At 38.2% G+C, this 13868-nt stretch overlaps 2 protein-coding genes across 2 annotated transcripts; both read left to right on the top strand.

Moving 5' to 3' along the window:
• The first annotated feature begins 231 nt into the window (after positions 1-231).
• On the top strand, positions 232-4576 carry LOC145213105 (crystal protein-like). The gene is made up of 10 exons (XM_080081343.1): positions 232-352; positions 424-635; positions 1426-1682; positions 2031-2169; positions 2246-2454; positions 2557-2701; positions 2765-2935; positions 3102-3254; positions 3808-4002; positions 4167-4576. Exons 1-10 carry the CDS (start codon positions 232-234, stop codon positions 4344-4346), a joined length of 1782 nt encoding a protein of 593 aa, XP_079937469.1. The 3' UTR covers positions 4347-4576.
• A 3815-nt stretch (positions 4577-8391) lies between these two features.
• On the top strand, positions 8392-12749 carry LOC145213104 (crystal protein-like). Its single transcript, XM_080081342.1, has 10 exons — positions 8392-8512; positions 8584-8795; positions 9599-9855; positions 10204-10342; positions 10419-10627; positions 10730-10874; positions 10938-11108; positions 11275-11427; positions 11981-12175; positions 12340-12749. The coding sequence occupies exons 1-10, from the start codon at positions 8392-8394 to the stop codon at positions 12517-12519; spliced, it is 1782 nt and encodes a 593-aa protein (XP_079937468.1). The 3' UTR covers positions 12520-12749.
• The last annotated feature ends 1119 nt before the right edge of the window (positions 12750-13868 follow it).

Genomic DNA, 13868 nt, shown 5'->3' with positions numbered 1-13868 from the left:
TAGTTTTAAATATCTGTGGGTTTTAGGTGGGAGCATAAAATTCGTGCAATGATTAACGTGCTTTGATATTCTGATTGCATCTTTTACATCGTAACACTGTTTGTCGACATAAAGCAAACACTATGCGTGTACAGACAAACCCACTTGTGACTAGCGAAACTATTTGCAGCCAACAAGGTTGAGTCGTTGGTTATTTCTGTAAAACTAAAAAGACTTAAAAATAACAAAACAATGAAAGCAACAACAATCGTGGTTATTGCGGGACTAGGCTTGATAGTAACTTTGGCTATCGTCCTACCTATTGTGCTAATTTTGCCCCAAGACCAGGGAAGCACGGATATCCTAGTAACAGGTGCTGACCCTTCGATTTTCAGATCAACGTGAAATGCGTCGAGTCAGCGTAATATTATTATATTTTGACAGTCAACGAAGGTCCAGTGTTAGGAATAAAGTCGAAGGAGGCCGGAATATTTTGGGGAATACCATTTAGTCAGCCTCCCGTTAATGAATATCGCTGGCGGAATCCACGGGACCCAGTGCCATTTCCAAAGCCCTATTGGGACGCAACGTTCAAAAGACCGGGCTGTCCTCAGTTATGTGACCAACCTGCTTCTGAGTATTCATGTCCGCACGCGGTGAGAGTTAGTCATATTTGCAGCAATCAGTTCGACAGATTATTATAAATGCGACAATGATTATGATTTATAATTCTGACAGTCCCACAAGTCGTGCCTCATCTCGCATGGGTTGCAACAAACAAAAGAGTTATTTTTGGACAGACCGTAAACGCATTTCCTCAAAAATCTTCTTTTGCCGAAACTCATCATGTGTTAGTCCGAGTCTTACCTGTGGTTTCTTGAAGGTGTTTCAAGAGAAGGTTAATTTTTGTCCCCGAAATTCGAGACAGGAATGTGCGCGTTTTTGCACAATGTGCGCGAAAATGTGCAAGCGTAAATGTGCGCACATTTTTCGAAAATGTGCAGGTCAAAATGTAAAACACTGAAGCACTCAAAAACAAAGAAAACGGTAAAAAGAGGGGGGGGGGGGGGGGGGGGGGAAGCCCGAAACAAAATGTAAGATAAGGTAATAAATTTTCTGAAAAAGCTAAAAAGCAGTGGCCATTCTGTATGACATTTTTGCAAAAAATGTAGGCTATATATGTTACTAGATACGACAGACACCATTAAAAATTAAAAATACAGGGGTGTTTGCAACATCTATGCAAATGAGATCCTTGGTGTGAAAGAGACAGAAAAATTGCCTTTGGTGCAATTAGGGCACCTGTAAAACATGGCCTGCACATTTTGGTATCTGCACAGTTTCGAAAAATGTGAGCACAATTTGACCTGGACATTTTTACCCCCCTTATTCAAATATTCGCCATAAGCCCTGTTGCCAAATTATCAATACGGTTGATACTTGCAGACCGACGAAGATTGTTTGTATCTTAACGTGTGGATTCCAGACAAGCTGCTAACAAAGGCAAAATCAAACTCAATCCTTGATCATGAACATTATACAGTTGCCACTCAATATTTAAATGGCGGAAGCCATGAAAAACTACCAGTGATGATTTGGTTTTATGGGGGAAATTTCCTCAATGGGGCAGGTTCATGTGTTTTGTATGATGGCAGAAAAATGGCAAGTTTGGGTGATGTCATAGTTGTTACTACCAATTACCGGTAAGATTAGTTAGTTATGTTTAAAACTTTGAAGCATTTTCATTTCGTTCTTGCTCAAAATAGTATTGTCACGTATTAAAGCAGCATGAAAGTGGATAACTTCTTTCAATATTTGAAATCAAATTTTTCAATCCCTAAGCAATTTATAAATGTAGTCAAAAATCTTCCATGTTAACGTATTATAGGCCTATCTCTTTCCGATTTTGCACGAAAAGAAGCCACTTTTTTCCTTACCAATCATTTATAACGTGGTGCGGTTTTACGCAAATCAAATTGATTAAAACGCGGATGTTCCTCCTGCTGTTAAACTTCATTTTTTGGTTTGAAAGATAATTTTCCGGTTTGCAGGGTCGCCCATTTGGGTTTTTTAGTGCAAGGAAACAGTTCCACTGACGATGGAAAGGGAAATTTTGGAATTTGGGATCAAATAAAAACTATGGAATGGGTTCAAAGGAATATTGAAAACTTTGGTGGCAATCCCTCACAGGTAACAAAATTGAAGTAAGGGAATCTAAGGTTATCGATGCAATGTTGGTAAATTTTGCCATAAATTCAAATGTCAGGTGACACTATTTGGACAAAGTGCGGGAGCTGAATCGGTTGGAGTCCATTTGACCTCAAAATATAGCGACCGTCTATTTCATCAAGCTATTATGCAAAGTAATCCATTCGGTTTGCCGTTTCGCGATTTACCAGATGCACAAGAATTCGGCGGACGTTTCGCAGAGGCATGTAACTGTCCAAGAAATGACATGGTCTGCTTACGGTCCAAGTGAGTTTGCAACTTTTAAATTCCTGTAAAGTTTGTTGTTTTAAGTGTTACTAAATAGATTACACCATGGCAACAGTGTACAAAATATTGTTTCATTTGCAGAACATTGCGAGAGTTAGAGACGGCTTTTAACAAAACAGCGTTAGAGGTGACTGATCCAATGAAAATAATGCTGCTATTTCAACCGTGGGCTCCTGTGATTGACGGTGAACTACTTCCAGATCTTCCAATCAGAATGTTTATGCGGGTACGTTTTGCAGACACAACGTGTGAATTTTGTAAAACGTCCTGAAAAACAACGCCTTTTTAGGGAGAAGAGCAAAAAAAGCCCATGTTGTTAGGTGCAACTGTAGACGAAGGAATGATTTTTGTCGCTGAAGCATTTCCACGGCCCGTTAATGATACTGCATATGAGATTATTTTACGAGCAGTTTTCAAAAGAGGTTTAGCCCAACGTGTTTTAGAACAATATCCACCTACAGTGAGTGAAATGGAGCTTTATAGCCGTTAGGTTCAACTTAACTGCTATCCGCTTTGGAAAACGACTTTTTCAACAAAGTTTCTTCACACTTAAAATAAAGTGACTGTGCACAGTAGAGTGTGTATTTGCTCATTTACACGATGGAAGAAACCGAAATTTGTTTCAGTGCAATGGAAGAGTTGATGGCTGTGATAACCGTGAAATGCTAAACAAATTAGCGACCGATGCATTGTTTGTTTGTCCCCAAAGAAATGCAGCCAACTCGTCAGATGGAATTGATCAGTGGTGGTACATATTTAATCAAACCTGGTCGTTTTACGTAAGTATAAAAACGGTTTTAACAATTTTTCAAAAAAGGGCCAAAGGTGGTGCACTTTCTGGTTTTCTAACATCAGTTACGCAGGTTGAAACAAATGCACCGTGCCTCCCCAAAAAGGTTCGGATCCAAACCGTATATTTGGTCATAGGACTGAATAATTTCCATCGTATCAGGCGGAACTTAAAATCCCTGCTTTAACCAAACCGTCGGTTGTTAAAGCAGGTGAACTCATTTATTACACTCCATAACGACTTTTGTAATACGTATAGGAGGAATAAAACACCTATTATTTTGCAGATAACGTGTTAGGCATGCTAGGCTTTTCTACATACAACACTTGCTTACTTTATGGTCTTTTAACCTGGCGATATTAAAAGCATAGGCATTAATTTCAATATAAAAGTTCGGTTTTACCGACACATCGTCATTACGGCATATTCGACCAGCCAAAATTTCGCTGCAGCGAGTTCAAACAATGAGACGATAGAGTCTCCTTGCATATATTAGTGTTGTCATAGACTGCATACACTTTGGACTGTTATCGTTTTTGCAGGAGCTATGGGAGGAACCATTGTGTTTTGATCGTGTGTGTCATGCTGCCGAACTTGCATATATTTTCAATGTTGAGGAACTAACAACTTACACTTTCACTGCAGACGAAAAAACATTTTCGAACCGTTTAATGTGGTATTGGACTAACTTTGCCAGATACGGAAACCCGAACGGTTCGGGTGGAGGTACAATAAGGGTAAGTAGAACAGAAGTTTGCTAAAAGTTCCATTGTAAACGAAAGATTTAAAAACGAAATTTTTTGTTTCTCGATTTTTTGCTGGCTTTACAGTCCATTTTAAAAATTTGTTCTGATTGCCTGTTGACATGCGTGTGTTATTTGAAAGCAACATTTAAATTCAGAGCTTTCGTTCATCACGAGCAGTTGTGACACCAACTGCTTGGCCCAGTTTTAACCAACCCCCAGCCAAACAACTGTACACAGCTCTTCATCTGCAAGCAGCCGGGGATTCACTGTTAAATGAACCATATGAAGACATATGTAGTTTCTGGGACACTGAAGACGCGTATGGTGAACATTAATGTCAAAATAAAAATGCGACCCAAAATTGGATGGACAACAGTAATTCGTCGTCACATTTTACCAACCTGCTGTGCAAATTCAATTGTAACTAATTGGTTAGCTTCAGTAACTACTACAAATTCCACCTTTTTGCTTAAAAATGAATATATTATTACTGACATTAAAAACAATATAAAATCAGGCTGAAGTGGTTTTTGTCTCAACGGGTTCATGCGAACCTGTTGTTTGTTGAAGGACTTGGGTAAAAACTACTAAAATCAGCAATAGTTATAAAAGTCTATTGACTCCCTTTAAAACCTTATTCATCGGACTGATAACAAATTTAATGAGGTCAAAGGCATTCCAATTTTAAAATCAACATTCAACAGATACCAAATTTGTGGTGTTGCCTAGTTTATTCAAAAACACACGGAAGTATTTTTTACGTCTTTAAAGATAAAGCCCTTGTGGTGCACCCTCGTTCTTACGATAAACAGTTTTTCTTTTGATTTTTTGAAATTCTCGTTGGTAACTTTCATTCTTCGTTCATGTAAAGCAAGAAGATCCGCTTCAGTGCAAATCGCATGGAACAATAGTGACTTGAGTAATGTACTATTGAAATTTATACTTCAAGTTAAAAGTTGCCTAAATGTCCGCACCGGACAAATCGTGTTTTGCTTAACCATGTTCATCAACGTTTACGTCATTTGCAAGCGTCATTCGAGCGGCGTGTGTATTTTTCTATTTTTCGGTGTGTTAAAAATTCGTCGCTTGGTGTTTCATCCAGCATTGAAAATTCAGTTTTACGATCAATTCGCCCCTTCAAAAAGAAAATAAACATGATAGATATCATTTACCGTTCGTCACTCAAAAGAAAAAAGAAACTGCCAACCAGCTCGAATCAGCGAAAGGTCGAGGGACTCGTATCTGTTCCAATAAAAACTAAAGAAAGGTGGCTTTCTTACACGTTTGCAGATTAAATATGTTACACTCTACAAATTGATTAACCACATACACTATTTGCCATGCTTACAAGACATGTACATTTTCTACACAAGCAAATTAAATCACAGGTGTACTCAAAAACACTGAACATTTACAAGACAAAAATCGACTTGACCGGCAATAAATTACGGCCCGTGCTAGGGTAGTAACTATAGTGATGCACCGAACCTACCACCAAAGGTTCGTACGCCATAAGACCGAAAAATTTTAGGCGATTTACACCGACCTGAATTTCTCGTTTTATTAGATGTTTTCAACTGAACTTTGCGTGGTTGATGTAAATGAACCCATGTTCGACATTTCAAAACAATTTTCGCAACACGTCCTATGAACAAAACATCGACTTTTTGCAGTCAACGTGGCTTGTGTTTTGTAGACACAACACAACAGTTAAGACTTGGCGTTTTGAATTGACGATATTAAAAGTTTAGTCAATAACTTCACATCGCAAAAAAGTTCCAAAACCGAAACATAGTCAATATTCAGCCGAACATCACTGGTAGTAACCTCTTAATGATATAGCAGTCGGTACATAGTATTTATACAACAACAATGTTTGGCATGGGGCAGGGCCAGTGGTCCAAAAACTTTTTTACGCCGCATTTAAAAAAAATAGTGATGTGATGAACGTTAAACTTGTAATTCAATGCAGTCTAATTTCTGAGGCTTATTTTTTGGGGCCCTTTTTTTCATGTGTTTTTAACAATGTGTCCTCGTTTTGGGGGATGAAAATATAAGATAGATATGCATCACACATGCAAATTGTAGAGTTTGAAGCACCTTTATTAAAAAAACTGTAAGAGGATCCATAAACACAAGTGTGGTTAAGTGACGTCAATTAATCTAAGTTATCAAGTAAAAAAACTGATTATTTGTTGAAAATGTCGAAAAAAATTTCTGCTAGTAATAAGAATACTTTTTTTTACAAATGTTAGTTTGTAGTTTCCTTGATGCGAAAAACCTACGTAATAATTCGGGCAAAGGCTGAATGCAATGCACATAAAAGCTTGCAAAAATATCTTTCCTATAATATGTGTTAAACTCATGTGGCCACATTTGTAAAACAATCAGGATACCTTTCTGCACTCAACGATCAACTTGATGTCATTAACGCGAGTCACAATTCTGCTGACGGAAAGGTTAACTTGTTGCAATACATTACCAAACTAACAATTATTGTTCTTTTGGTGCTTATGACTATATTGCGTATATCTGTTACATCGTAGCAAGTTTGTGGCGTTTTTGATTGTAATCCCCGACGTCTTTGATGTTGTAGGTAGCATGGTGCTAATTTACTGTTGTGCTCCAATCACTGCTTCAAAATAAAACTTTCTTCACGACTTGTGGATTTTTCCCAAGGAAAAGGAATGACCGAGTAGTTTTAAATATCTGTGGGTTTTAGGTGGGAGCATAAAATTCGTGCAATGATTAACGTGCTTTGATATTTATTTATTTATTTATTTATTTATTTATTATTTTACGACAATCAGACGACAGTCCGAAAACTGAAAACTGTCCTTTGTTGTGTCACCATACGAGAAATAAACGTATTTTCAGATAAAGGGTAGTCGATAATAATAGTAAACAAAAGAGGAAAAGCGAACGAAAGAGGTTAAAATGTCAATAAATCGGCAGCAGAAATCAAAATCTATTACACGCATGCAGATATTTGTGAACGGCATGGAATAATGACAGTGCGTGAGCGTCTGTTAAATCAGGATGACCAAATAGCATGAAACGAATAATTGCACCGGGAGAAAGATTGGAAAGAAATGAAGCGTTAAACTTAGCGTTTTCTGTCAGAATATTCGAAACAGTAGAAAACAAAATTGTGCGAGGACGAATCAATAGTGGACAATTGAGAAACAAATGTTGCGTGGTTTCTACGGCCTGACATGCACAAGGGCGAAAGTGCCGGGGATTGATATTGAGTGGGCTATGGTCAAGTCGAAGCATGCAATGAAGGGCAGTTGTCTTAGGACAAGAGCCATGCAGATGTAAGGTTCTGACTGGATACGTAAAGAAAAGTTTTTTAACTTTATTTTTAAACACTGAAACAGATTTTATCAATCGGATTTCTTTTGGAAGTTTATTCCATAAGCGGATAGTTTTGGGAAAAAATGAGTCATATTTGGTATTTCTGCGGCAGGGGTGTCAATCCAAGGTCCTGTAATATTTTATCATACGAAGTGGTCCCCATACACCCTAAAATTAGTTTAGCCGATTGGTGTTGCACATTTTCTAGTGCTTCACAGTCAGAGAGGTTACAGTTATCGAATAAAATGTCGCCATATTCAAGTGTAGGAAGAACGCAAGACCTATAAAGGGTAAGGATGATATGCCGAGAGACTGTGTTCGATATTTTGCGCAATCGGTTAACTTTGATTTGTGCTTTGTGGCAAATGTAACGAATGTGGTCATGCCAAGAAAGTGTTGGTGCAAATATGAGGCCGAGATATGTACAGGTTTCAGGCAGAGCTACACCTTTGAAAAATATTTGAGGAAGATTGGAACTTTTACAGAGCGATAGTACTTTAGATTTGGAGGGATTAAAGTTAATTGCCCAAGTGGAAGCCCATTTGTCGAGGTGGTTGAGATCTCGCTGTAAAATTTTTTGAAGTTGATTTGGAGATTTATCCGAATAATAAAGGGCAGTGTCGTCAGCAAAAAGTGAAATGTTAGAGGTTAAGTTATTGGAGATGTCATTAACATAAATCAAAAAAAGCAATGGTTCTAAAATTGAACCTTGTGGGACTCCGGCATTTGTAGGTAGTAAGGTTGAAAGGTTGTTGTTCAGGCGAACTTGTTGTACACGACCAGTTAAGTACGATTTTAGTAGAGGAAGCAAATTGCCATTTATCCCAATTTGTTGTAATTTATAATTTAGTGCTTTGATATTCTGATTGCATCTTTTACATCGTAACACTGTTTGTCGACATAAAGCAAACACTATGCGTGTACAGACAAACCCACTTGTGACTAGCGAAACTATTTGCAGCCAACAAGGTTGAGTCGTTGGTTATTTCTGTAAAACTAAAAAGACTTAAAAATAACAAAACAATGAAAGCAACAACAATCGTGGTTATTGCGGGACTAGACTTGATAGTAACTTTGGCTATCGTCCTACCTATTGTGCTAATTTTGCCCCAAGACCAGGGAAGCACGGATATCCTAGTAACAGGTGCTGACCCTTCGATTTTCAGATCAACGTGAAATGCGTCGAGTCAGCGTAATATTATTATATTTTGACAGTCAACGAAGGTCCAGTGTTAGGAATAAAGTCGAAGGAGGCCGGAATATTTTGGGGAATACCATTTAGTCAGCCTCCCGTTAATGAATATCGCTGGCGGAATCCACGGGACCCAGTGCCATTTCCAAAGCCCTATTGGGACGCAACGTTCAAAAGACCGGGCTGTCCTCAGTTATGTGACCAACCTGCTTCTGAGTATTCATGTCCGCACGCGGTGAGAGTTAGTCATATTTGCAGCAATCAGTTCGACAGATTATTATAAATGCGACAATGATTATGATTTATAATTCTGACAGTCCCACAAATCGTGCCTCATCTCGCATGGGTTGCAACAAACAAAAGAGTTATTTTTGGACAGACCGTAAACGCATTTCCTCAAAAATCTTCTTTTGCCGAAACTCATCATGTGTTAGTCCGAGTCTTACCTGTGGTTTCTTGAAGGTGTTTCAAGAGAAGGTTAATTTTTGTCCCCGAAATTCGAGACAGGAATGTGAGCGTTTTTGCACAAGACAGGAATGTGAGCGTGCGCGAAAATGTGCAAGCGTAAATGTGCGCACATTTTTCGAAAATGTGCAGGTCAAAATGTAAAACACTGAAGCACTCAAAAACAAAGAAAACGGTAAAAAGAGGGGGGGGGGGGGGGGGGGGGGAGCCCGAAACAAAATGTAAAATAAGGTAATAAATTTTCTGAAAAAGCTAAAAAGCAGTGGCCATTCTGTATGACATTTTTGCAAAAAATGTAGGCTATATATGTTACTAGATACGACAGACACCATTCAAAATTAAAAATACAGGGGTGTTTGCAACATCTATGCAAATGAGATCCTTGGTGTGAAAGAGACAGAAAAATTGCCTTTGGTGCAATTAGGGCACCTGTAAAACATGGCCTGCACATTTTGGCATCTGCACAGTTTCGAAAAATGTGAGCACAATTTGACCTGGACATTTTTACCCCCCTTATTCAAATATTCGCCATAAGCCCTGTTGCCAAATTATCAATACGGTTGATACTTGCAGACCGACGAAGATTGTTTGTATCTTAACGTGTGGATTCCAGACAAGCTGCTAACAAAGGCAAAATCAAACTCAATCCTTGATCATGAACATTATACAGTTGCCACTCAATATTTAAATGGCGGAAGCCATGAAAAACTGCCAGTGATGATTTGGTTTTATGGGGGAAATTTCCTCAATGGGGCAGGTTCATGTGTTTTGTATGATGGCAGAAAAATGGCAAGTTTGGGTGATGTCATAGTTGTTACTACCAATTACCGGTAAGATTAGTTAGTTATGTTTAAAACTTTGAAGCATTTTCATTTCGTTCTTGCTCAAAATAGTATTGTCACGTATTAAAGCAGCATGAAAGTGGATAACTTCTTTCAATATTTGAAATCAAATTTTTCAATCCCTAAGCAATTTATAAATGTTGTCAAAAATCTTCCATGTTAACGTATTATAGGCCTATCTCTTTCCGATTTTGCACGAAAAGAAGCCACTTTTTTCCTTACCAACCATTTATAACGTGGTGCGGTTTTACGCAAATCAAATTGATTAAAACGCGGATGTTCCTCCTGCTGTTAAACTTCATTTTTTGGTTTGAAAGATAATTTTCCGGTTTGCAGGGTCGCCCATTTGGGTTTTTTAGTGCAAGGAAACAGTTCCACTGACGATGGAAAGGGAAATTTTGGAATTTGGGATCAAATAAAAACTATGGAATGGGTTCAAAGGAATATTGAAAACTTTGGTGGCAATCCCTCACAGGTAACAAAATTGAAGTAAGGGAATCTAAGGTTATCGATGCAATGTTGGTAAATTTTGCCATAAATTCAAATGTCAGGTGACACTATTTGGACAAAGTGCGGGAGCTGAATCGGTTGGAGTCCATTTGACCTCAAAATATAGCGACCGTCTATTTCATCAAGCTATTATGCAAAGTAATCCATTCGGTTTGCCGTTTCGCGATTTACCAGATGCACAAGAATTCGGCGGACGTTTCGCAGAGGCATGTAACTGTCCAAGAAATGACATGGTCTGCTTACGGTCCAAGTGAGTTTGCAACTTTTAAATTCCTGTAAAGTTTGTTGTTTTAAGTGTTACTAAATAGATTACACCATGGCAACAGTGTACAAAATATTGTTTCATTTGCAGAACATTGCGAGAGTTAGAGACGGCTTTTAACAAAACAGCGTTAGAGGTGACTGATCCAATGAAAATAATGCTGCTATTTCAACCGTGGGCTCCTGTGATTGACGGTGAACTACTTCCAGATCTTCCAATCAGAATGTTTATGCGGGTACGTTTTGCAGACACAACGTGTGAATTTTGTAAAACGTCCTGAAAAACAACGCCTTTTTAGGGAGAAGAGCAAAAAAAGCCCATGTTGTTAGGTGCAACTGTAGACGAAGGAATGATTTTTGTCGCTGAAGCATTTCCACGGCCCGTTAATGATACTGCATATGAGATTATTTTACGAGCAGTTTTCAAAAGAGGTTTAGCCCAACGTGTTTTAGAACAATATCCACCTACAGTGAGTGAAATGGAGCTTTATAGCCGTTAGGTTCAACTTAACTGCTATCCGCTTTGGAAAACGACTTTTTCAACAAAGTTTCTTCACACTTAAAATAAAGTGACTGTGCACAGTAGAGTGTGTATTTGCTCATTTACACGATGGAAGAAACCGAAATTTGTTTCAGTGCAATGGAAGAGTTGATGGCTGTGATAACCGTGAAATGCTAAACAAATTAGCGACCGATGGATTGTTTGTTTGTCCCCAAAGAAATGCAGCCAACTCGTCAGATGGAATTGATCAGTGGTGGTACATATTTAATCAAACCTGGTCGTTTTACGTAAGTATAAAAACGGTTTTAACAGTTTTTCAAAAAAGGGCCAAAGGTGGTGCACTTTCTGGTTTTCTAACATCAGTTACGCAGGTTGAAACAAATGCACCGTGCCTCCCCAAAAAGGTTCGGATCCAAACCGTATATTTGGTCATAGGACTGAATAATTTCCATCGTATCAGGCGGAACTTAAAATCCCCGCTTTAACCAAACCGTCGGTTGTTAAAGCAGGTGAACTCATTTATTACACTCCAAAACGACTTTTGTAATACGTATAGGAGGAATAAAACACCTATTATTTTGCAGATAACGTGTTAGGCATGCTAGGCTTTTCTACATACAACACTTGCTTACTTTATGGTCTTTTAACCTGGCGATATTAAAAGCATAGGCATTAATTTCACTATAAAAGTTCGGTTTTACCGACACATCGTCATTACGGCATATTCGACCAGCCAAAATTTCGCTGCAGCGAGTTCAAACAATGAGACGATAGAGTCTCCTTGCATATATTAGTGTTGTCATAGACTGCATACACTTTGGACTGTTATCGTTTTTGCAGGAGCTATGGGAGGAACCATTGTGTTTTGATCGTGTGTGTCATGCTGCCGAACTTGCATATATTTTCAATGTTGAGGAACTAACAACTTACACTTTCACTGCAGACGAAAAAACATTTTCGAACCGTTTAATGTGGTATTGGACTAACTTTGCCAGATACGGAAACCCGAACGGTTCGGGTGGAGGTACAATAAGGGTAAGTAGAACAGAAGTTTGCTAAAAGTTCCATTGTAAACGAAAGATTTAAAAACGAAATTTTTTGTTTCTCGATTTTTTGCTGGCTTTACATTCCATTTTAAAAATTTGTTCTGATTGCCTGTTGACATGCGTGTGTTATTTGAAAGCAACATTTAAATTCAGAGCTTTCGTTCATCACGAGCAGTTGTGACACCAACTGCTTGGCCCAGTTTTAACCAACCCCCAGCCAAACAACTGTACACAGCTCTTCATCTGCAAGCAGCCGGGGATTCACTGTTAAATGAACCATATGAAGACATATGTAGTTTCTGGGACACTGAAGACGCGTATGGTGAACATTAATGTCAAAATAAAAATGCGACCCAAAATTGGATGGACAACAGTAATTCGTCGTCACATTTTACCAACCTGCTGTGCAAATTCAATTGTAACTAATTGGTTAGCTTCAGTAACTACTACAAATTCCACCTTTTTGCTTAAAAATGAATATATTATTACTGACATTAAAAACAATATAAAATCAGGCTGAAGTGGTTTTTGTCTCAACGGGTTCATGCGAACCTGTTGTTTGTTGAAGGACTTGGGTAAAAACTACTAAAATCAGCAATAGTTATAAAAGTCTATTGACTCCCTTTAAAACCTTATTCATCGGACTGATAACAAATTTAATGAGGTCAAAGGCATTCCAATTTTAAAATCAACATTCAACAGATACCAAATTTGTGGTGTTGCCTAGTTTATTCAAAAACACACGGAAGTATTTTTTACGTCTTTAAAGATAAAGCCCTTGTGGTGCACCCTCGTTCTTACGATAAACAGTTTTTCTTTTGATTTTTTGAAATTCTCGTTGGTAACTTTCATTCTTCGTTCATGTAAAGCAAGAAGATCCGCTTCAGTGCAAATCGCATGGAACAATAGTGACTTGAGTAATGTACTATTGAAATTTATACTTCAAGTTAAAAGTTGCCTAAATGTCCGCACCGGACAAATCGTGTTTTGCTTAACCATGTTCATCAACGTTTACGTCATTTGCAAGCGTCATTCGAGCGGCGTGTGTATTTTTCTATTTTTCGGTGTGTTAAAAATTCGTCGCTTGGTGTTTCATCCAGCATTGAAAATTCAGTTTTACGATCAATTCGCCCCTTCAAAAAGAAAATAAACATGATAGATATCATTTACCGTTCGTCACTCAAAAGAAAAAAGAAACTGCCAACCAGCTCGAATCAGCGAAAGGTCGAGGGACTCGTATCTGTTCCAATAAAAACTAAAGAAAGGTGGCTTTCTTACACGTTTGCAGATTAAATATGTTACACTCTACAAATTGATTAACCACATACACTATTTGCCATGCTTACAAGACATGTACATTTTCTACACAAGCAAATTAAATCACAGGTGTACTCAAAAACACTGAACATTTACAAGACAAAAATCGACTTGACCGGCAATAAATTACGGCCCGTGCTAGGGTAGTAACTATAGTGATGCACCGAACCTACCACCAAAGGTTCGTACGCCATAAGACCGAAAAATTTTAGGCGATTTACACCGACCTGAATTTCTCGTTTTATTAGATGTTTTCAACTGAACTTTGCGTGTGTAGACACGCCTGCCTCGATGGCGACTTGTTAAAGGCGGCTACAATGTAAACTATGATGTTCATTGCAAATTGTTTGGTGAGTCTGATCTTT

Source organism: Phallusia mammillata, chromosome 2 (assembly GCF_965637545.1).
Source record: "Phallusia mammillata chromosome 2, kaPhaMamm4.hap1.1, whole genome shotgun sequence".
Lineage (NCBI taxonomy): Eukaryota > Metazoa > Chordata > Ascidiacea > Phlebobranchia > Ascidiidae > Phallusia > Phallusia mammillata.
The sequence above is the reverse complement of the archived record's forward strand: the minus strand, read 5'-3'. Positions and strand labels throughout refer to the sequence as shown.